Source organism: Rhinopithecus roxellana, chromosome 8 (genome assembly GCF_007565055.1).
Source record: "Rhinopithecus roxellana isolate Shanxi Qingling chromosome 8, ASM756505v1, whole genome shotgun sequence".
Taxonomy (NCBI): Eukaryota; Metazoa; Chordata; class Mammalia; order Primates; family Cercopithecidae; genus Rhinopithecus; species Rhinopithecus roxellana.
Window position 1 is genome coordinate 49,156,462 of NC_044556.1, and position 23,761 is coordinate 49,180,222.

Below are 23,761 nucleotides of genomic sequence, written 5' to 3' on the forward strand. Positions count from 1 at the left end.
TTTCCATATTCTCATTTTAAGATTTAAACTATAATTAAGATTAGAGTTTATTATAGTCCCCAAATTGATAGCCAGTTATTTCCATACAATTTCAACTCAACAAAGATTTGAGTGTCAGCTTATTGGTTTGAAATTTTTCTAAGTATAGACTCATATTTTCTTGACTTTTAATACATTTTTCTTTACCTTGTAACAAGCCTACAACTTCTTTTATTTTTTGGCCCCCAAAAAACTATTTTCTATTAAGTTAATTAACCCTTTAAAAATATAGCTTCAATCAGTCCTTTTTTCTCAAAGACCTCGCTGTCTAGGCGAGGGTTAAGTAAATACACTGATGAGAACATAGGGAGCTATGTAAGTGCTATAAACCCAGGTATCATTGGTAGCCCTGCGAGATTACAATTTAGTGGGAATGTAGAAAATGCCTTTTTCTGGGTTATTAAAGACTAGATTTGATAGGGGATGATGGATGCTGGGAAAATAATTTAGAGGAGTAAGGCAGTCGAGGAAGAGGCACCAGCATAAGGAGACACACCAGCATGAGCCCAAATGAGAAACTGCAGATGTCTTTTGGAAACAAGAAGGCAGACTGTGTTGAAAAGTAAGTAATGCTAGAGTGAGTTTACACAGTCAGCCCTCTGTATCTGTAGCATCTACATCTATGGATTAAACCAACTGTGGATGAAAAATATTTTTTAAAAATTACATCTGTGCTGACCATGTACAGACTGTTTTCCTTGTCATTATTTTCTAAACAATACAACTATTTACATAGCATTTACATCTTATTAGGTATTATAAGTAATCTAGAGGTGATTTAAAGTATACAGGAGGATGTGAGGTTATATGCAAATACTATGCCATTTTGTATTTAGGATTTGAGCATCCCCAGATCTTGGTATCCATGGGAGGTCCTGGAACCAATTCGCCATGGATACTGCTTCAGTTAGTCAATGGGAAAACAGAAAACACAGATGTAGAAATAGTTTGGGGCTCAAAAATGGCTGATTCAAGCTGTATTTTTAAAGGGTTAATTAATACAGTTTTTATGGGGCAAAAAATGAAGTTGTAGGCTTGTTATAAGACAAATGTATTAAAAGTCAAGAAAATACGAGCCTATACTAACAGAAAAATTTCAGCAGACTTAAGGTCCTCACTGTCTCAATAAGTGGGATTTTTATGCTCATGGTTAGGATGCACAAAAGCTGATGTTTAGTCTACAAAAGTTCATTGGTGAATAAAAACTGGTATCATCCTCCTGGCTCCATCCTCAGAGGGGACAATGAGATGGCATCAAAGATATGGTGTGGAAGAAAGAGAACAAGCCCTTGGGGTAAATAGAATAGATAGCTTCTCTCATTTTACCTTCCCAGAGAATGATACCTCTTTGATAGAAAGAATGGATTATAAAAAAAATAGGACAGATTTCTGAATACGTAGTAGGACAGTGTTTTTGACTCTGAAGAGTTAAGAGAGGTGGGCAAGCAAATCAGGGCACTGCCACTGAGAAGTGACCCCACACTGAAGGGAGAATGTGCTACATGGGTTTTCTGATCTTCCTCCGTATTGTTTATGCCCAGCTTACCAAAAGACCAAGGTTCATGGGTCAGGGACTACATCCAGAGAAAAATCCCACATGACTGGAGCATGGTAGACAGAATAGGGGGGGTTCTAATCTTGCTTCCAGTTGTAGGCAAGACTTAAGATACAAATCTTAAGATAAAATCTTAAAGTTGTTATAATAATCTACATGTTAAGGATGGTGGAAATAGTAGTGGATAGGAGGCAGTTAAAATCGATGCAAGTTTTGGGAGAAAAAAATTTAAGGAATGCTGAATTTTCGATGAAATAGGTCTTCAGCACGATGCTATATTACTGAAGGGTGAATATGTGAGAAGAGAGTCAGAACAGGAAAATGCAGGTACCACCTTCCTTAGAAGACCATGGTCCTGGCTGTGAGTCCAACAGCCAGGGTTCCCCACATCAAAGCCCAGGACTGAGACTTCTCATGAGGTTTCCATAGCACTCTAGGTGTTGATGGCCTCAAGTCAGCAGAAATGATGCTGGGTGAGGACACTCAGCCAAGACTGAGACACACACAAGTGTGAAAAGCCACGATTTAGAGTCTTCCCTCCATGACTCCTTCTCTGTTGGTTCTTGGTCTCCTGCCCTCCCCAGTATCATCAGTCATGCTGTGATGGGATTGCACCCTTTTCACAATTCCCTTATTCCTTGAAGCTGAATTGGATTTGGTGGCTAGGAGAAAAAAGATCCTATGGTTTTTCTGAAGTCACATTTGACAAGCTCTAGATCAATGTATTTTTTCTAGATCTTGATGTTGTGCAGTGCAAAAAGGAGAAGGAGGTACACTATTTGTCTGGATAAAGAATCTCACTTCTCAGTCTCTCTTCCTGGGTCCTTTCTTTTTGAAGGCATGAACTGGCTGAAGGTGCTTCCTGCTCCCAGAGCCACTCTGTTCTGTGACCTTTCATGTCTCCTTAATCCATACAGCCTTTCCCTCTATAAAGTAATCATTCTGGTAGAGGAGAAGAAAACTAGATATAGGGGGAAAGAAAGCAATAAAACCATTAGGAATAGGTAATTTATTATTATGCAACTAGCAAGCTGGGGTCAAAGGGCTTTCCCAAAAAAGTTGTGTTTCCCTATATTACAAGTGCCAAAACAGAGCAAAACATCCAGGAGAACCACATTGAAACTCAGAAAAGAGACAATTTTTGAGGCCCACCAGATCCTGATTCCATTTTGAAATATTCTATTGCAGTAGTTCTGGGTAAATATTAGCTGGTTGCTAAAGACAGGATCTGAGGCTGGGCCAATTGTTAAGGCACCAGCTGTCTTGAGGAGGAAGATGAGGACTGTGAATGAAGGACGACAGACTTGCTTCTAGGAAAATAATATCTGATAAGGATGGTCAAGGAAGATACATGTCATCACTTTAAAACTAACTTTACCAAAACAACTAGTTCTCTAGTAATCATTGAAATAACTGTTCTAGAAGTAGTACGCTTTAATTCTCTTTCACGATATCATAAATACTTTCAATATTGTTAGTACTTATTGCTGCTATTGTTTTCGGGGTACTAAAACTCTTTACGTACTGCTCGAATTGTGCAAGCACATAAAAGCTGGCTTCTCTACTAAGTTTTTATAGTGATTTAAATATCTTGAAGACCATCACTGAGTGAATTTCAGTCAAATATCTAAGTAAAAAGATGGAGTTTCTGTGTGATTATAGCACTTGGGGGTCAATTCTGCTTTATCTAGTAATTTTGGGACTCAGTAAAATAGTTCAAAATATGCTAACTTATATAGCAAGGAGGTCACTAGAGGAAAACACTAGTCTAACTAAAGTAGATCATGACTTCATGGTTAAAATAAATGTCATACTGCCTTTTAATAATACATCAAAAAAGTTCAGGAATAAAATAGTTCACTTATTTGTTTGCTTAACTATTCATTAAAATGAGCAGTGTGAAGTTCTTAGAATTATGCCTTGTTCCACAGACCTGAAGGATCTCTAGAGAAGTCATGTGACTCAATATGTTACCAAATTAACAATTGCTCAATTAATTCTCCCCTTCATGTATCTTTTAATTTATCTGCTAGCATCCAGAAATGCTTGGATGTGTTGATCTTGTTGGGTATTCATATTTGATATACACAAGTTAGAAAGCGCTACTTACTTTGTCTCACTGAAGAGGGGGAGAGTAAAGACTGTGGCAAGAAGAAACTTGGCCTTGGATTAAGTAGTGACACCAGAAAATGAACACATTTTCCCTCTTGGTTTGGGAGAACACACAATTAAGATCCCAAAAGGAGGTTTTGGGAGCAAGATGGCCGAATAGGAACAGCTCCAGTCTCCAACTCCCAGCGCGAGCGACACAGAAGACCGGTGATTTCTGCATTTTCAACTGAGCTTTGAAGAGAGCAGTGGATCTCCCAACACAGAGGTTGAAATCTGAGAACGGACAGACTGCCTGCTCAAGTGGGTCTCTGACCCCTGAGTAGCCTAACTGGGAGACATCCCCCATTAGGGGCAGTCTGACACACCACACCTCACAGGGTGGAGTACACCCCTGAGAGGAAGCTTCCAAAGTAAGAATCAGACAGGTACACTCGCTGTTCAGCAATATTCTATCTTCTGCAACCTCTGCTGCTGATACCCAGGCAAACAGGGTCTGGAGTGGACCTCAAGCAATCTCCAACAGACCTACAGCTGAGGGTCCTGACTGTCAGAAGGAAAACTATCAAACAGGAAGGAGACCTATACCAAAACCCCATCAGTACGTCACCATCATGAAAGACCAGAGACAGATAAAACCACAAAGATGGGGAAAAAGCAGGGCAGAAAAGCTGGAAATTCAAAAAATAAGAGCGCATCTCCCCCTGCAAAGGAGCGCAGCCCATCACCAGCAACGGATCGAAGCTGGTCAGAGAATGACTTTGACGAGATGAGAGAAGAAGGCTTCAGTCCACCAAACTTCTCAGAGCTAAAGGAGGAATTACGTACCCAGCGCAAAGAAACTAAAAATCTTGAAAAAAGAGTGGAAGAATTGACAGCTAGACTAATTAATGCAGAGAAGGTCATAAACGAAATGACAGAGATGAAAACCATGACACGAGAAATACGTGACAAATGCACAAGCTTCAGTAACCAACTCGATCAACTGGAAGAAAGAGTATCAGCGACTGAGGATCAAATGAATGAAATGAAGCAAGAAGAGAAACCAAAAGAAAAAAGAAGAAAAAGAAATGAACAAAGCCTGCAAGAAGTATGGGATTATGTAAAAAGACCAAATCTACGTCTGATTGGGGTGCCTGAAAGTGAGGGGGAAAACGGAACCAAGTTGGAAAACACTCTTCAGGATATCATCCAGGAGAACTTCCCCAACCTATTAGAGCAGGCCAACATTCAAATTCAGGAAATACAGAGAACGCCACAAAGATACTCCTCCAGAAGAGCAACTCCAAGACACATAATTGCCAGATTCACCAAAGTTGAAATGAAGGAAAAAATCTTAAGGGCAGCCAGAGAGAAAGGTCGGGTTACCCACAAAGGGAAGCCCATCAGACGAACAGCAGACCTCTCAGCAGAAACTCTAGAAGCCAGAAGAGAGTGGGGGCCAATATTCAACGTTCTTAAAGAAAAGAATTTTAAACCCAGAATTTCATATCCAGCCAAACTAAGATTCATAAGTGAAAGAGAAATAAAATCCTTTACAGATAAGCAAATGCTTAGAGATTTTGTCACCACCAGGCCTGCCTTACAAGAGACCCTGAAGGAAGCACTAAACCTGGAAAGGAACAACCGGTACCAGCCATTGCAAAAACATGCCAAAATGTAAAGACCATCAAGGCTAGGAAGAAACTGCATCAACTAACGAGCAAAATAACCAGTTAATATCATAATGGCAGGATCAAATTCACACACAACATTAACCTTAAATGTAAATGGACTAAATGCTCCAATGAAAAGACACAGACTGGCAAACTGGATAAAGAGTCAAGACCCATCAGTCTGCTGTATTCAGGAGACCCATCTCACATGCAGAGACATACATAGGCTCAAAATAAAGGGATGGAGGAAGATCTACTAAGCAAATGGAGAACAAAAAAAAAGCAGGGATTGCAATCCTAGTCTCTGATAAAACAGACTTTAAACCATCAAAGATCAAAAGAGACAAAGAAGGCCATTACATAATGGTAAAGGGATCCATTCAACAGGAAGAGCTAACTATCCTAAATATATATGCACCCAATACAGGAGCACCCAGATTCATAAAGCAAGTCCTTAGAGACTTACAAAGAGACTTAGACTCCCATACAATAATAATGGGAGACTTCAACACTCCACTGTCAACATTAGACAGATCAACGAGACAGAAAGTTAACAAGGATATCCGGGAATTGAACTCATCTCTGCACCAAGCGGACCTAATAGACATCTATAGAACTCTCCACCCCAAATCAACAGAATATACATTCTTCTCAGCACCACATCGCACTTACTCCAAAACTGACCACATAATTGGAAGTAAAACACTCCTCAGCAAATGTAAAAGAACAGAAATTATAACAAACTGTCTCTCAGACCACAGTGCAATCAAACTAGAACTCAGGACTAAGAAACTCAATCAAAACTGCTCAACTACATGGAAACTGAACAACCTGCTCCTGAAAGACTACTGGGTACATAACAAAATGAAAGCAGAAATAAAGATGTTCTTTGAAACCAATGAGAACAAAGATACAACATACCAGAATCTCTGGGACACACTTAAAGCAGTGTGTAGAGGGAAATTCATAGCACTAAATGCCCACAAGAGAAAGCAGGAAAGATCTAAAATTGACACTCTAACATCACAATTAAAAGAACTAGAGAGGCAAGAGCAAACACATTCAAAAGCTAGCAGAAGGCAAGAAATAACTAAGATCAGAGCAGAACTGAAGGAGATAGAGACACAAAAAACCCTCCAAAAAATCAATGAATCTAGGAGTTGGTTTTTTGAAAAGATCAACAAAATTGACAGACCGCTAGCAAGACTAATAAAGAAGAAAAGAGAGAGGAATCAAATAGACACAATAAAAAATGATAAAGGGGATATCACCACCGACCCCACAGAAATACAAACTACCATCAGAGAATACTATAAACACCTCTACGCAAATAAACTAGAAAATCTAGAAGAAATAGATAATTTCCTGGACACTTACACTCTCCCAAGACTAAACCAGGAAGAAGTTGAATCCCTGAATAGACCAATAGCAGGCTCTGAAATTGAGGCAATAATTAATAGCCTACCCACCAAAAAAAGTCCAGGACCAGATGGATTCACAGCTGAATTCTACCAGAGGTACAAGGAGGAGCTGGTACCATTCCTTCTGAAACTATTCCAATCAATAGAAAAAGAGGGAATCCTCCCTAACTCATTTTATGAGGCCAACATCATCCTGATACCAAAGCCTGGCAGAGACACAGCAAAAAAAGAGAATTTTAGACCAATATCCCTGATGAACATCGATGCAAAAATCCTCAATAAAATACTGGCAAACCGGATTCAGCAGCACATCAAAAAGCTTACCCACCATGATCAAGTGGGCTTCACCCCTGGGATGCAAGGCTGGTTCAACATTCGCAAATCAATAAACGTAATCCAGCATATAAACAGAACCAAAGACAAGAACCACATGATTATCTCAATAGATGCCAAAAAGGCTTTTGACAAAATTCAACAGCCTTTCATGCTAAAAATGCTCAATAAATTCGGTATTGATGGAACGTACCTCAAAATAATAAGAGCTATTTATGACAAACCCACAGCTAATATCATACTGAATGGGCAAAAACTGGAAAAATTCCCTTTGAAAACTGGCACAAGACAGGGATGCCCTCTCTCACCACTCCTATTCAACATAGTCTTGCAAGTTCTGGCTAGGGCAATCAGGCAAGAGAAAGAAATCAAGGGTATTCAGTTAGGAAAAGAAGAACTCAAATTGTCCCTGTTTGCAGATGACATGATTGTGTATTTAGAAAACCCCATTGTCTCAGCCCAAAATCTCCTTAAGCTGATAAGCAACTTCAGCAAAGTCTCAGGATACAAAATTAATGTGCAAAAATCACAAGCATTCTTATACACCAGTAACAGACAAACAGAGAGCCAAATCATGAATGAACTTCCATTCACAATTGCTTCAAAGAGAATAAAATACCTAGGAATCCAACTTACAAGGGATGTCAAGGACCTCTTCAAGGAGAACTACAAACCACTGCTCAGTGAAATAAAAGAGGACACAAACAAATGGAAGAACATACCATGCTCATGGATAGGAAGAATCAATATCGTGAAAATGGCCATACTACCCAAGGTTATTTATAGATTCAATGCCATCCCCATCAAGCTACCAATGAGTTTCTTCACAGAATTGGAAAAAACTGCTTTAAAGTTCATACGGCACCAAAAAAGAGCCCGCATTGCCAAGACAATCCTAAGTCAAAAGGACAAAGCTGGAGGCGTCACACTACCTGACTTCAAACTATACTACAAGGCTACAGTAACCAAAACAGCATGGTACTGGTACCAAAACAGAGCTATAGACGAATGGAACAGAACTGAGTCCTCAGAAATAATACCACACATCTACAGCCATCTGATCTTTGACAAACCTGAGAGAAACAAGAAATGGGGAAGGATTCCCTATTTAATAAATGGTGCTGGGAAAATTGGCTAGCCATAAGTAGAAAGCTGAAACTGGATCCTTTCCTTACTCCTTATACGAAGATTAATTCAAGATGGATTAGAGACTTAAATGTTAGACCTAATACCATAAAAACCCTAGAAGAAAATCTAGGTAGTACCATTCAGGACATAGGCATGGGCAAGGACTTCATGTCTAAAACACCAAAAGCAACGGCAGCAAAAGCCAAAATTGACAAATGGGATCTAATTAAACTAAAGAGCTTCTGCACAGCAAAAGAAACTACCATCAGAGTGAACAGGCAACCTACAGAATGGGAGAAAATTTTTGCAATCTACTCATCTGACAAAAGGCTAATATCCAGAATCTACAAAGAACTCAAACAAATATACAAGAAAAAACAACCCCATCAAAAAGTGGGCAAAGGATATGAACAGACATTTCTCAAAAGAAGACATTCATACAGCCAACAGACACATGAAAAAATGCTCATCATCACTCGCCATCAGAGAAATGCAAATCAAAACCACAATGAGATACCATCTCACACCAGTTAGAATGGCAATCATTAAAAAGTCAGGAAACAACAGGTGTTGGAGAGGATGTGGAGAAATAGGAACACTTTTACACTGTTGGTGGGATTGTAAACTAGTTCAACCATTATGGAAAACAGTATGGCAATTCCTCAAGGATCTAGAACTAGATGTACCATATGACCCAGCCATCCCACTACTGGGTATATACCCGAAGGATTATAAATTATTCTACTACAAAGACACATGCACATGTATGTTTACTGCGGCACTATTCACAATAGCAAAGACTTGGAATCAACCCAAATGTCCATCTGTGACAGACTGGATTAAGAAAATGTGGCACATATACACCATGGAATACTATGCAGCCATAAAAAAGGATGAGTTTGCGTCCTTTGTAGGGACATGGATGCAGCTGGAAACCATCATTCTTAGCAAACCATCACAAGAACAGAAAACCAAACACCGCATGTTCTCACTCATAGGTGGGAACTGAACAAAGAGATCACTTGGACTCGGGAAGGGGAACATCACACACTGGGGCCTATCATGGGAAGGGGGGAGAGGGGAGGGATTGCATTGGGAGTTATACATGATATAAATGATGAATTGATGGGTGCTGATGAGTTGATGGGTGCAGCACACCAACATGGGACAAGTATACATATGTAACAAACCTGCACGTTATGCACATGTACCCTAGAACTTAAAGTATAATAAAAAAAAAAAAAGAAAGAAAAAAAAAAAAAGATCACAAAAGGATACATGTAAGTTGGGATGCCTCTTGCAGCCAGATGTTTCCGAATAAGTCGCTCAGTACCATACCAGTTAAAACCTTTCGTGGCATGTCCAATACGTGGAAGATGAACACTTGCTATTATGAAGAGAAGAACAGATGTCTTCACTCATCAAAAATTGATTGATGGGTATAAAATATACATGGGAGAAAATAATTATTGACTATCTCACTCAAAGCACATAATTATAATGTCAAAAATATTCTGCGGGAAGAATTGTAATAAGAAAAATTAAATTATTCTGTTGAACACAAGGACCCACAAGTTCTAGAAATACATACAATGGAAATAGATTACGATTGGTGGAGGCAAAATTAAAATAAGCAAAGATTCTCTAACAAGCCAACCAATTCAATAAGCTCTGAGACACACTAGGTTTGGAAACAAAACTAAATTCAATTTTTGTTGAAGAACTGTCTGTTACTGGGAACTGTGATTAAATAAACAGCATTTACCAACTACATATGACCAAGTTGCTTCATGTCTAGTCCTCTGCCTCCTCATCTGTAAAATCATGATAAAAATACCCAGGGAATGGAGACGGCCTATAGAGATAACCAACATTAAAAGTGTTTTGGAAAGGACGGCCATATGACTACAAGATGGTGGGGTGATCACTTCTGTGGTTTGCCTTTGCCATGCATATTAAGTGGGGTCTTGAAAAGTCCTATCAAAAGTCATATCACATGCCTAGAAACAAATTCATCTACTCTTGAGCACAGGTGAAAGAGCCTACCTTTCTTCTTCTTTGCTGCTAAAAATATCTTCTTCAGGCCCTCTTCTAGTGCTGCCATCTTAATGCCAGACAGGACATTGGAGCGATCACGATGCTGAGCCACAATCAAGGCCAACTGGAAAGAACCTCCATCAGATGACCAACCCGACATGAGACAGCCATACCATCAACCAAGTGACTGCCCATGGAGGCGGCACAGCCCTTGATGGGTCACTGGGCCTTGGCTCTGTCTCTTTCAGATGCTGTGTCTGAACAGCAATGTCCTAACTGTGTGTGTGACTTCACATGCCATCGTAATTCTCACTTGGTGGTCACTTTATACAGGCATTTCTTCTTCTTTTTAAAGTATGTTAAAACCAGAGAATGAGTCCAAAACATATACTTTCCAAAAGTTCTCAAGGGTAAAAAAAAAAAAAAAGAATTTTTCTGAATTGTAGGCATGGAAAAGATCTTAGAGGCTCCTGTATCCCAGCCCTTTGATGCCTGAGTCAGCTCCACAACCCCCAGGACAAGCAGTCATTCCATCTCTGTTTGAACAATTCCCATGAGGACAAAATGCCAAGTATCTCTCAACCATCCTAACCTAAGTGGGCAGAGCTGGAGAGTGTCAAGGGAGCTTCCGGGATAACATCATCACAGTCGTATCATAGACATGGTGCTCTACTCACTGTAAACAGTTTTCCTGAATCACTGGATTCTGAGTTTCTCATGAACAGACACTTTACTTTTCTCCTTTTTTAGCATTTTAGAAGTTACTGAAGGAATGACTCTACAGGAACCACTTTGCTGTTAGTCACTGTGTAGTTTGGATGTTTGTCCCCCTCCAAATCTCATGTTGGGATGTAATTCCCAGTGTTGGAGGTGGGGCCAAGTGGGAGGTATTGGATCATAGGGTGGATCCCTCATAGATGGCTTAGTGCCATACCCTTGGTGATGAGTTCCTGCTCTGGTAGTTCACATGAGATCTAGTTATTTAAAGCAGTGTGGCACCTTCTCCCACTCTCTCTTGATCCTGCTCTTGCCATGTGTAATACACTAGCTCCCCCTTTGCCTTCAACCATGACTGTGAGCTTCCTGAAGCCTCCACCAGGAGCAGATGTCAGTACCACACTTCCTGTACGGCATCAGAACCATGAGCAAATAAATCTCTTTTCTTTATAAATTACCCAGTCTCAGGGAATTCTTTTATCACAATGCAAAAACAGCCTAACACAGTCACACAGACAGCAACCTCAAAAGGATGAGTCTCTCTTTTGGCCTGGTTTTGAAATTTCTTCTTAATTCTGGCTTAAAATTTGAATGTGAATTCAGGCCTTGGAGAAAGCCAGTTAGGTGGGGTAAATCAAACTCACTACAGGCATCCCAAGATGCCTAAGATGCAGAAGGATTCTGAGGTGGGCACAGAATACATGTATTAGTTCCTCTCCCCTGCTTTATTATGGCTGACTAGAAAACACAATCTTTAACAGAAATTTTCACATAATAAGAAATGAAACCCTCAGAGTTCTGAGTCATGCCTTCTTACTCATGCAGTAAATGTTTATGGAGCATTTCTTACGAGCTAGTACTATGTAGGGTACTGAGGATAAAAACACAAACAGAAACCCTGTACTTAGTTGGGGTCTACTGTCTGGACAGTGCTCCGGGGACGGATGGATGGAAGCCTGGGGACACGGGAAGTGCAGTGAAGGCTACAGCCCAATCTGCTTGTTATGGGCTGAACTGTGTCCCCACCAAATTCATACACTTGAAGCCCTAACCTGTGGTACCTCATGTTGACTGTATTTAGAGACAGGGTCTTTAAAGGGGCAGTGAAGTTAAAACAAGGGTTTAGGGTGGCGCCTGATCCATTGTGAGTGCTATCCTTATAAGAAAGGAAATCTGGACACACAGACACCAGGGCTGTGCATGCACAGCAAGACAACCGCCATCTGCAAGCCAAGGAGAGAATCCTTGGGAGAAACCAAACCTGCCGACACCTTGATCTTGGACTTTCAGCCTCCAGAATTGTGAGGAAATACATTTCTGCTGGTTAAGCTACCTAGTCTGTGGCTTTTTGTTATGGCAGCCCTAACAAACTAATACACTAGTAGAGAGGCCAATGGGGGCAGGGGACACTTCAAGAGAAGTTGATGTGAGTCCACTTTTAGTTCTGAAAAGAGATGGGTTTTACTTACCAAATCTTGCCCTTTGTTTCTTGATTCTTTATCATCAACAGGAAATAAAAGGACACCTCCCAAACTCAAGTCTGAGGTAAAACAGAAAGGAGAAACATAAAGAACACCAAGTTCACTAAGGAATGAATCCTCCTTGTATCTTGCCTTCATCAAATTCAGTTGAGTTTCAGGACCCACCTTCCTACATAGCCCTTTCTCACTTTCCTGGCCTCAGTCAACCTCTTAGCTGGGTACTCACCTGCTTCACTCCTGAATTTTTATGATCTCCTAATTTAATGCTCCTCAAACGTTAACAACAAAGTACCCCTATAGACATCAGAAAGTGAATACAAAACCCAGAGGCAGCTGGGGGGCTTTGGGGAGGGAGCATTATGAGCTTGAAACTCCTTTGGTAGTTTTGTGCTTGTCTTAAATCATTCAAATTATTACATTCTACTTTATCTGTATCTGTTTGTATATTTTCCTACTCCATCCAAATCAAATAAAACTGATAGTGAAGAAAAATGCGCTAATTTAATTCTATGGCTTTACATAAGCTGATGTGAAAGCAGTTAGAATCAAAATAGAGATACTTGTGTTAAAAACTCTAACAAATATGGCTGGGCACAGTGACTCACGACTATAATCCCAGTGCTCTGGGAGGCTGAGGTGGGAGGACTGCTGGAAGCCAGGGGTTCCAGACTAACCTGGGCAACAAGGCAAGACCCAGTCTCTACAAAAAATAAGAAAAAATTAGTTAGGTTTGGTGTTGTGAACCTGTAGTCTTAGCTACCTAGGAGGCTGAGGCGGGAGGATCGCCTGAGCCTGGGAGGTGGAAATTGCAGTGAGCCAAGATTGTGCCACTGCACTCCAGACAGTGAGACTCCATCTCAAAAACAAAACAAAACAAAACCTTTGTTTTTTACAGACACTGTCTATTGGTTAGGTTGATACCAGTTTGAACGTTTTGTTCAGTCATTCTAAAATACTGGTTGTGCTATGCCATCCTTTTGATCAAATACCCCAAAAACGACCAATTAGATAAGGTTCTGCTCAGAATGGCATCTCCCTGGACAAATCATATGAGGTCTTCAGGCCCAAGCCTCCGGTGAAAACAAAACTCTCCTCTATTCTTCTGCCTCAACCCTCCACTCTGGCCCGCCTGGCCTGTACACCATCCTCCACACAAAGGAACGGGGTAACTGCCGAGGTCCTTCAATATCCACACACGAGGAATAGTAGGTGTGGTAATGAGCAGTTGGGAACCCTCTTGCCATTTCACTCCACCTACTCAAATTCGACCCACCTTTCCAGGCCCAGGACCTCCACGAAGCCTTCCCTGGGAATTCTAGTCTACAGTTTCATCTACTTTGCTGCACCCTGCTTCAATCCTTCTTCAGAGAAAACTGCACACTCCCATCTCCATTTCCTTACTGAGCACTCAGGCCTTAAGTCCGAGCTTCCCACTCTCCTCAAAGTGCTCCAAGGTGAGCAACCTTGGGTCAAATCCATGGCCTTTTCCCAATTCATCCTCACTTCAGTGTCTGACACCATGAACTTCTTTGCCTTCTTGACATACTTTCCTCCCTTGTACCTCAAAATACTACACAAGGTTCCCTAATTTTCTGACAATTCCTTCTGTCAGAAATTCCATCTTCTTGTCTCAAGTCCTAAGTGGAGGTGTTTTCCAGGTCTGTTCTCTGCCTCTCATTTCTCCACCCTCTCTCCCACATGGTTTCAAACACAGACTCTAAACAGGGACTCCTCAATCTGCACCACCAGGTCTGACCTTTCCTAGGTTTTGCTTTGCCAGCTGCCCAATCAGCATCTAGATCTAGATTGACTATTTCAACACACATTAAACCCTTCTTTCAGTAACTTGTTTTACTAGAAAAAGTAGTCATTCTAAGTTCTTATATCCCTTTCCACCATAGAGAACTGGGCAGAATTAGGATAAAACAATCTCTAAGGAATCTGGGGGGCCCTTCTCTATCAGACAAGGTCCTTCAATCTCCAGAAAATAACCACAACAATAATTTTATTCCTCTTGTCACTTTTTTATTTCCGGATGTAAAAGGAGGTGCCTTTTTCCCTTCTCCATGCCAAGGGACAATATTGTTCAGGCTTCTAAGTTCCCCTGGCACCAAACAGCTTTATTTCTGTCTCCAGGGAGTGTTATACCCCAGGTTGTGCTGACCTCGAAAAACATCTTCATTCCCCTCAGCACCAAACCAAAGCTCTTGTCAGTATTTTAATGGTATGTCTGATTTCTCTCCCACAGGTCTTTTTCTTGAGACAGTCTTGCTCAGTCACCCAGGCTGGAGTGCAATGGCATATCTCAGCTCATTGCAACCTCCACCTCCCAGGTTCAAGTGATTCTTTTGCCTCAGCCTCCTCCTGAGTAGCCGGGATTACAGGCATGTGCCACCACGCCTGGCTAATTCTGTATTTTTTTTGTAAAGACAGGGTTTTGCCATGTTGGAGAAGCTGGTTTTGAATTCCTTGCCTCATCTCAGCCTTCCAAAGGGCTGAGATTACAGGCATGAGCCACCACACCCAGCTTCCCATAGATCTTTGATGTTTCCATGACATATTCCTTCATCTTTATTCCAATACTTTTTTTTATGAGACAGGGTCTCACTCTCACTCAAGCTGTAGTACAGTGGTGCAATCACAGCTCACTGCAACCTCAATCTCTTAGGCTCAAGTGATCCTCCCACCTTGGCCTCCCAAGTAGCTGCAACTACAGGCGTGCACCACCACATCCAGCCAATTTTTAAATTTTTGGTAGAGACAGGATCTCACTATGTTGCCCAAGCTGGTCTCAAACTCCTGGCCTCAAGCAATCCTCCTGCCTCGGCCTCCCCAAGTCTGGGATTACAGGCATGGGCCACTGCGTCCGGCCCATTCCAATATTTTAACATGTATGCAGGGATGGACATTTTTCAGAATACACACATTCATTATGCTCACTACAGTTCCATGAAGTAGGCAGAACAAGTATTATTCACAAATCACAGATGAGGAAACAGGTACAGAAAAGGTAAGGGAATGACTTGAAGTCACAGAACAAGTAGCTAATTTATGACAGAATTCAGTTCCCAATCAGTTATTCTGATTCCTTATCTAGTGCTATGTAACCCTCACGATACAGTCTTAGGCGTCCTCTCCTCTCTTACTCCACCCGTAACCTTTCCCTCTGCTTTGCTTCTTACCTTTCATTTTCCCAGCCAGCTCATATATTTTTCTTGGCTCAGCAGATCGTTTTTCCAGAGCTGTAAATAAACCACCTCTGCCCCAATGGCCAGAGTCATCTGATTGAAGAAAGAGAAGATTTTCATCTATAGGAGGTAAAGTCCAGTCCCCAATTTAGAACAACAAAGGCACACAAAAGGGACTTGTGGAAGAATGATTTTTCAAAGGGAAGAAACAAAATATCTTATCTCCTAGGAATATCACAGGTTGGACTTCCCAAATATGTTTATGCTTTCTGGAAGATATAGCTGGGGCCATTATAATAGGAAAGCATCTCAAAAATTAGTGTTCTCAATGAGCAAAATCTCTGTGGTGCATCTGTGATTCCTGGGAGATGACTGCGGAAGGACAGAGAGTAGATGGAACATTACAGAGAGAGTAGAAGCAATGGTTATGCAACAGCACACAGGCAAGGTTATAAAACAGCATACAGGAAAGGTTAAATGATTTATTCAAGCTGGTACTAACAAAGCTGCTTAGTATCTTAGCATTTATAGGCGTTCATTCACACTACAAACGTTGGGTAGCATGTATTACATGTAAGGCATTGTTCTAGGCACCAGAGTCATAGCAGCGAACAAGAAAAAACCCCTGCTTCCATGAAGTGTATTTTTAATGCAATGCAACAGTCAAATAAACAAATATGTAGGTAATATGTCAGGTGGGACACGTGTGATACAGGAAAATATGGGAGAAGGGACAGAGAATAACAGAGGGAGGATGGGGCCTGTTTTATATGAGGTAATCACACAAGACCTCTCTGAGAAACAGACATTTGAACAACATTTGATGTGGTTATTTGGGAAGAAACGGTTTTAGGCAGATGAAGTAAAAAGCACAAAAGTCAAGCAAGGGAACAAGCTTGAAGTTTTGCTTTTTCTCAAAGGATTTGTTTGTCTTGTCAATGCTGCTTCACTTCACCCTCTTAAAAACCTTGTGCAGAGGTTAAGGCAGATACTGTCCCATTCTATGGATAAGGAAGTTGAAGTTGAGAGACTGGGTAACTAAACCAGGTAAACGAGAGAGCCAAGAGTGAAATGATTCTGGAATGTCTCCTGACTTTAAAATTCACACTTTTTTGACCACGCAATACTACACTGGGACCACCACCCCCGGGTCAGGGTTCTGCCCCATCCTCCCCAGCTCTTGGCACCATAAGGATTGAGGCCCCCATCCTCAGCCCATACCACTTCTCGTACCTACGCAGTGCACGATGAGAGCATCCTCGGCCCCAGCCTGAGGGTGGGTGACATCACCACTAACGTACTTGAGGGAGGTAGCATCTGGGTCTTGGTAATCCAGCTCAGCAGAGCTCTCATCTTCCCCATTCTCAAGGTCCTCTGGCTCGCTCTCCTCAGAGGGCAGGCAGAAGGACTGGTAATGGTTGGATTCCCACCAGGCCATCCTTTAGCAGGCCAGAAAGAAAAGGAAATTAACCCAGACAATCACAATTTCCCTTGGAGCACATTTTATACTGCTGTTCACAAACAATATCTGCCAAGTAGAAATGCAATTAGAAACTCACTCTGATTGAAGTTTTCTACCTATTTGTAAACAAACAAGTCTTACTGATTAGGCTAACTGCTTCCCGACTACAGTTCAATAATGAGCACTCACTGAATGTTCCTGTTTTTAAGAACATGACTAAAAGAGACTGTTCAAGTAAACTACTCGTTGTCAGACAGCTACAATAAAATCTTAAAATTTTCTGGTTTTGGCCAGGCATAGTAGCTCATGCCTATAATCCCAGCACTTTGGAGGTCAAGGCAGAAAGATAGGTTGGGCCCAGGATCTTGAGACCAGCCTGGGCAACACAGTGAAACTCTGTCTTTACAAATAATAAAAAAAAATTAGCCAGGCATGGTGGCACACACCTGTGTTCCCAGCTACTAGGGAGGTTATAGTGGGGAGATCACTGAGCATGGGAGGTTGAGGCTGCAATGAGCTGTGACCGTACCACTGTACTCCAGCCTAGGTGACAGAGCAAGAACCCATCTCAAAAAAAATAATTTCTGGTTTCAATGGAATGCATCTTCCCTGCCTTACGCACTGTGACTTTTCACTTACATAGAGGAAATGTTTTTTAAAAGTATTCTGTTACCAATAGGAACCAGCTTAAAAGACATTTTCTGTATTTTTAAAGTGATGTTCAGCTGTAGTCTCACTATACAATAGTGACTCCTTCAACTGTGGTCCCCAGCTTGGTTAACGCAGACATACTTTTTCTTATGTTCAGCCTCTTCCTTTTGCCTCTTCTTCTCCTCTATCAGTCTCCTTCTCTTGGCAGCAGCTTCTTGTCTTTTCTTCTGTCTGTCCTCCAGCTCTTCTGAACTCAGAACCTGCTTCCTTTTGTTAGATCCCTCCACAAGGCCTGGGATGAGAACCTAGAGGAGGAACAAGATCCATCACCAGGGTCAAGAAGATTCCTCCCCAAGTTTCATTATCTCTAACGCACACTGTACATTAGCGACATGCTTAATATTCCACAGAACACTGCATCTCCACCCACCCTGCATGGTGGGAACTGGAGGGAAAGCACTTGGAGGCACTGTTCATACTACACACTTCACAGGCACAGTGGTCAGGATACCATGCTGAAAACTCAGCCATAGCATTGGCATGGTTGAAACAGTCATTCTGATTCATTTCATTAGGAATAAGGTACTTCAGAAAAGTAACTTTTTTCCTTGACTAAAAGCATACCCTACAGGATGCCACTTCACTCATTTTTAATGGAAATCTTTCTGCAATGTATTATATAGTTTTTTAAGACTATATTTCAACATCATGATTATCTTAGTGATAGTTAGCATTTAATGAACACACATCTGCCAAACACTGTGAACACTACATGTATCATTTATGATTGCCATCCTCTTATTGCCATAGGGTCATCATTACCAACAGCAGGATATGGTATTTTGGTATAATATAGGGATGCCTTTAGGGGTGACTTAGATGGACAAGGCTGCTTTCCCCTGCATTAAATCGTACAATATATTCTCTCCTTTGTAATGTTTTTTATGCTGACTTTCTGACATAGTTTTTATACTAGGGTATAGTTATTATATTAACATTTCAACAAACACATACTTATTTCTTGACAAATCATCCTAAGAGAACAAAATGACGCCAGCATCATTTTTTTGTTTGTTTTGTTTTTTTCGAATGAGAGTTTGGAAGAACAACTTTTAAATAAATTAACAGTTCTTACACTGCCTTTATTTCGGAGTGATCGGCCCTCTTGACTAGTTTTCTCCAAAAGGGTTTTCTGAAGGTTTATCAGTTGTTCAAATGATTTTCTGTCTTCCTTACTGGGCTCTTTAGAATAATCTTTACCTTCAAATAAGTACATATGATTTTCTAACAACATAAAACACAAAGAGAGAAATGTTAGATACCAAGGAAAAATAGATTAATGCTATTCAAAACAATAACTAGAGTGGACAAGAGAACAGCCTATATTCTAAATGGGCTAAGTCTGGATGAAGGTTATTTCATTTCCCATCCCACTGACACTGAAGAATGTGGGTTCTACATGGGGATCCCATGTGTTTACTTTTCCAAGGGGAAAGCATGCCTTAAGGCCCTTTCGTTCATCCCTAGATGGTTTGTGAATCTCTGCTGGATTCCTCCATTCATTGCTCATTCATTCATTCCCAACTATTCCTCAGCACAAGTCTCATTGACATTAAGATCATCTAATAAAATCTATACTTTTTTTATTCCAAACACACTTTTAATATTCAACTCAGCAAATCTATGAGAGAATGAAGAATCACAAGAATAATCCCTTGGATTTACAATATTCTTTACAGATCTCAGCAAGCATCTTCATCATGATCCTCACCACAATCCTGGTATAACTAATCCTACTTTTGAAAGGGAAAACTTTCTGCTCAGGCAGAAATTAAGGGACTCTGTAATTCTCACTAGAAGAGGCGGGATCTTCTGATTCTAAGGCCAGTGTGCTCTTTTCAGTATATAACTGTGTCTCTAGAAGAGTGGAGAGATAGGCTAGCAAATAATAATTGTGGTAATAACAATAACAGTGAAAACAATAGTGTCATCTTGAATAGTACTTCATGCTGTCAGATCAGTTTCACAACTATTATCGTGTCTGATTGTTTCAACTGTGTAAAAGAGTAAAGCAGGCATTAATAGGACCATTTTACAGATGAGAACACAAAGGCTCAATGAGGTGGAGTGATCTGCCAAGATCATGAATCAAGTGATTAAGAAAAGTTAGGACCAGCCAAGACTAGCAACCACAGATAGGTAAGATAAATGATTCAATAGGGAAGCGTCTTTAGTAGCACATGTTACCAAATAACGTATTTTCACAACATTTGTGAAATCCGCTATAAGTATGTTTTCCCTAGAGAGTATGAAAGCAAAACATTTTCATTCTCAAGAGATCAATTGCTTCACACTTGTACCCAGATCTAACCAGCTGTAATTCTAATTGGCATTTGCTAATTAAATCAGCAGGGGGCTTTCAATGAGGCACTCTATCAACAAGCAGAAAAAAATAGAGCTGAGAAGTGTCAAACATGATCAACATATGTAGCTTCATACTGCATGTGAGTCTCAACTTCCAAACATGCTTTTTTAAAAAAAACCCTGGCATTCAAGATAAAGCAACCCTGTTTTTTATTTAATTCTGACTGGGGCCACGTTAATTACCAGTCTTTCCTATCCACTTACATTCTTAGTAATCATGCTCCCTATCTTCATTCTACCATCACAAGCCTAGACACGCATCTCTGTTCTACCAGGAGAATCATTTACCACAGAGCAGACCCATACCCATTCATCAAAGAGAAAATTCCAAAGTTTAATACAACTGGGGATTTTTCCTGGCAGTTGGACTGTCTAAAAAAAGTAAAATTATTTTGGGCAGTTGGATTGACTGAGAAATATAATTATCTTTCCGGAAAAGAGTGTGACTTTATTTTGTTCTAGTAAACGTTAGGAAAATAAGCTGAAATTATCCAGATCAGTACAGAACTGAGTGTAAGTGTTGCTATTTAATATAATCAATTATAACTTAAAAATATGATCACATGCATCTATTTCTTCTCTCACTTGAAACCACCAAGTGACAGTTAAAGGAAATTTAAAAAAGATATATGAGGCAATGGTGGATGAAAAAGTTCAATAACCTTTTGGAAAATGCAAAGTAGCTGGAGGGATAATGACAGATTAAGAAGAGCCATGGAAACAAAACACAGGTGCCTAGCCAAGGGCTCATTAGGAGTCTAGAGACCCTCTCAATCCCCGAAGAGCTTAGGACTTATAAGCACAGAGTACTGCAAAGGGGGGAACTGAGAGAAGATGTGCACCCCAGGGAGCAGGAGTGCCATGAGCCCTTGACTCACCCTGCCTTTTCAGTTTGAGCAACCAGATGAACTCCATTCTCACCTCTCCCAGGGAAAATACTAGAGGATTGGTCTAAGGAGAAAATGGGCTGCCCAGTGAAAAGATGTCAAATATGGATCAGGGAAGGTGCCCTCCACGTAAAAGCTGACTCGCCAACCAGGAATAAGGCCCCAGGGCCCATGCACCTGCCCATGCCAGAGCAGCCATCAGCTTTGTGGCACTTCATCAGCACATGTGATCAGACAGCCAGGGAATACCAGACGGTTGGGGAAACTATCGATGAGAATAAGAGACCCCCAAACAAGTTTTCTTTTTTAGAAAAAGAGGTACCATGGTGACTATAGCTAATGATGACATATTGTATTCTTGAGAAATACTAGGAGGGTGGATGTTAAGTGTTCTCACCACAAATGTATAACCATACGAAGTGATGTATGTTCATTAACTAGATTTACGATTCCACAATGTACATGTGCTTCAAGAAATCATGTTGTACATGATAAATACAATTTTATCTGCAAATTTCAATGAATAAACAAATATATATATGTGGTTTTTTTTAAAAAAAAAAAAAGAAGGAGAAGTAAAACTCAATGCAGTGGGAAGAAAAATATTTTTTAAAAAGATATAATAAATATCCTCCCTGGAATACATATTAAAAAGCCATAATAAATGTCCCCAGAGAAGACAGTATGTCCTTGAAATGAGAACAGAGTACAATTAAAACAATAAGCAGAGAACAAGAAAGAGTTCTTGAAGAATATGAACAAGATATTTTTATAAAGAATTTTAAAAACATAAAAAAAGTCAAAAAGCAGTTTCCTATAAAACAATGCCAGCTGCCCAAATTCCAACTTTTCCACCTATCCTACAAAAACTATACAGATCAACAAGGAGAACAAAGCCGCCCCAATCCATGCCTACTACACTAGGAGTCAGAAAATACTACACACTTCAACTTATGGAAGTAAGAGAAATGAACCCCCAAAACTAGCTGAGCCAGCTCCAAAGCCCACACTAGAGTAGACAGTCAGGCAGAGACTATGCAGAGGAGAGGGCAGGGGGGTTCTGGAAAGGTCAGAGATAAAATTTACCCACAAAAGAGGGTCACATTCCAAGTGGCAAGATGATGAGGATAGGTCTGAGACCTGGTGGATCACAGAAGTGGCTACTGAGAAACTGAACAGAAGGGAAGGTATGAAAACACATGCAGCCAGGAATTTGGGAAGGCATTGCTTCTGGCAGGGAGAGAGAGACAACTTAGAAGTGGGGAGACATCCTTTGACAAGTTTGTGGTAAAACGAAAGAGAAAGCAAGTGATGGAAATTCAAAAGAGAAACAAAAGAGAACTGCAAAACCAGAAATCATGCCACTACCACTACCCAACATGAAAAGGAGCTACCATCTAGTCAAGAAACAGCACTACTCTCTATTATTGAAAGAAAGCACTGGTGAATTAAGAAGCCTAGTAAGACTCCCAAACCTCTCACCCCAGTCCATACTGAATCTCTGCTGCAGCTGGTCCAGAAAAATAAGTCATTTCAAAATAACTACAAGATGCCAGGGAATGCCTCTACAAAGTTACCATGTGAAAAATTACTTCAAGTCAGAAATTTAAATACTCAGAATAGAAAAGAAGAAAATGACAAATGCTGACCAAATTCAGAAAAGAAAATTTAAGAGAAAGGCAACCATCTCCTACATCTCATGGCGTATTGTGGAAATTAAATGGAGAAAGCACATGACAAAGTCCACACTGTTGATGAACACAAAGTAAATGCTCAGTGTTAGCTGCAATGTAACAAACAAGTAATTCTCCTGTTTAGAAGAGGAATGACTATGTGCAGAGCATCATACCAAGGATGGTAGAGGCTTTACTAACAAAGGAGAAGATGCTTGCAACCAAGGGAGGAGAGCAACAAATTCAAAGCCTTAAGATTGATACTATCATAAACATTAATACTATGATTTTGGTTCACAGTTCAGCTACAAGGGTAGAGCTACACAAATTTCCAGTTAGTCTGGGTACAGTTCTTGCATCAAGCAAGTCTTAAACAGTGTTGACAATAGGGTAGGGTAGAAAAAAGATGCCCCAGAGAGCAGCATCCAAAACTTTCCATGGGGACGTGAGCTCTAGCTTGGGGTGGTTGTGCCATTTGCTCTGCTCTAACCTCTGACTTACTTCCTTCCTCTTGCTCTCTTATCCCTCCTTCTGCTGCAGGCAAGGCATCAGAGACCCACTGGCCATCTTTTGTTTCTCCTAGGATGGACTCCAGGTCTATTTCATCCATGGTACTCCCCTCAGAGGCAAGCAGTTTATCCAAACCGAATTTGAGTATCTCACTCAACTTGAATAGAGGAAACAAAAAAGTCCAGTAAGTTCTCATGAAAAGAAACATTAGGATATCAGTGATTGGCTAAGTGGATTAATGACACCAGGCACAGTCCTTCTCTAATGAACAAGCAGCCTTTCTGCTGTCCCCATCATAGATGGTAGCAGCCAGGGACATTTCATAGTTGGAGGATGGGTAAGCAGAGAGGTGATAAATGATTATCGGAGGTACTTTGACAATTCTGCATAAAAACAAAAAAATATATATAAGCCTCCAATTTTTTTGAAGAATAACAGTAACTTCCTGCATTTTCTACAGCACCTCTCACTGATTCTTTTTCATAAGCATT

The 23,761-nt window shown here is 40.6% G+C and overlaps 1 protein-coding gene across 4 annotated transcripts in view; it reads right to left on the reverse strand.

Annotated features, from left to right (window-relative positions):
* Window positions 1–2,586: 2,586 nt before the first annotated feature.
* Window positions 2,587–23,761, reverse strand: part of CHD1L (chromodomain helicase DNA binding protein 1 like) — a 59,535-nt gene continuing 38,360 nt past the window's right edge. Inside the window, exons 15-23 of one of the 4 annotated variants that reach the window (XM_010383992.2) lie at window positions 23,262–23,427; window positions 18,912–19,060; window positions 17,918–18,081; window positions 16,897–17,102; window positions 15,658–15,756; window positions 12,464–12,534; window positions 10,287–10,401; window positions 9,519–9,627; window positions 2,589–2,919 (exon numbers count right to left, since the gene is read on the reverse strand). In XM_010383992.2, the coding sequence (XP_010382294.2) occupies window positions 2,841–2,919; window positions 9,519–9,627; window positions 10,287–10,401; window positions 12,464–12,534; window positions 15,658–15,756; window positions 16,897–17,102; window positions 17,918–18,081; window positions 18,912–19,060; window positions 23,262–23,427 (1,158 nt within the window). In that variant the 3' untranslated portion in view covers window positions 2,589–2,840. Of the gene's footprint in view, window positions 2,920–9,518; window positions 9,628–10,286; window positions 10,681–12,463; window positions 12,535–15,657; window positions 15,757–16,896; window positions 17,103–17,917; window positions 18,082–18,911; window positions 19,061–23,261; window positions 23,428–23,761 lie in introns of those variants that run through there. The other 3 variants (XM_030936781.1, XR_004058944.1, XR_004058943.1) reach the window with 3 other exon arrangements.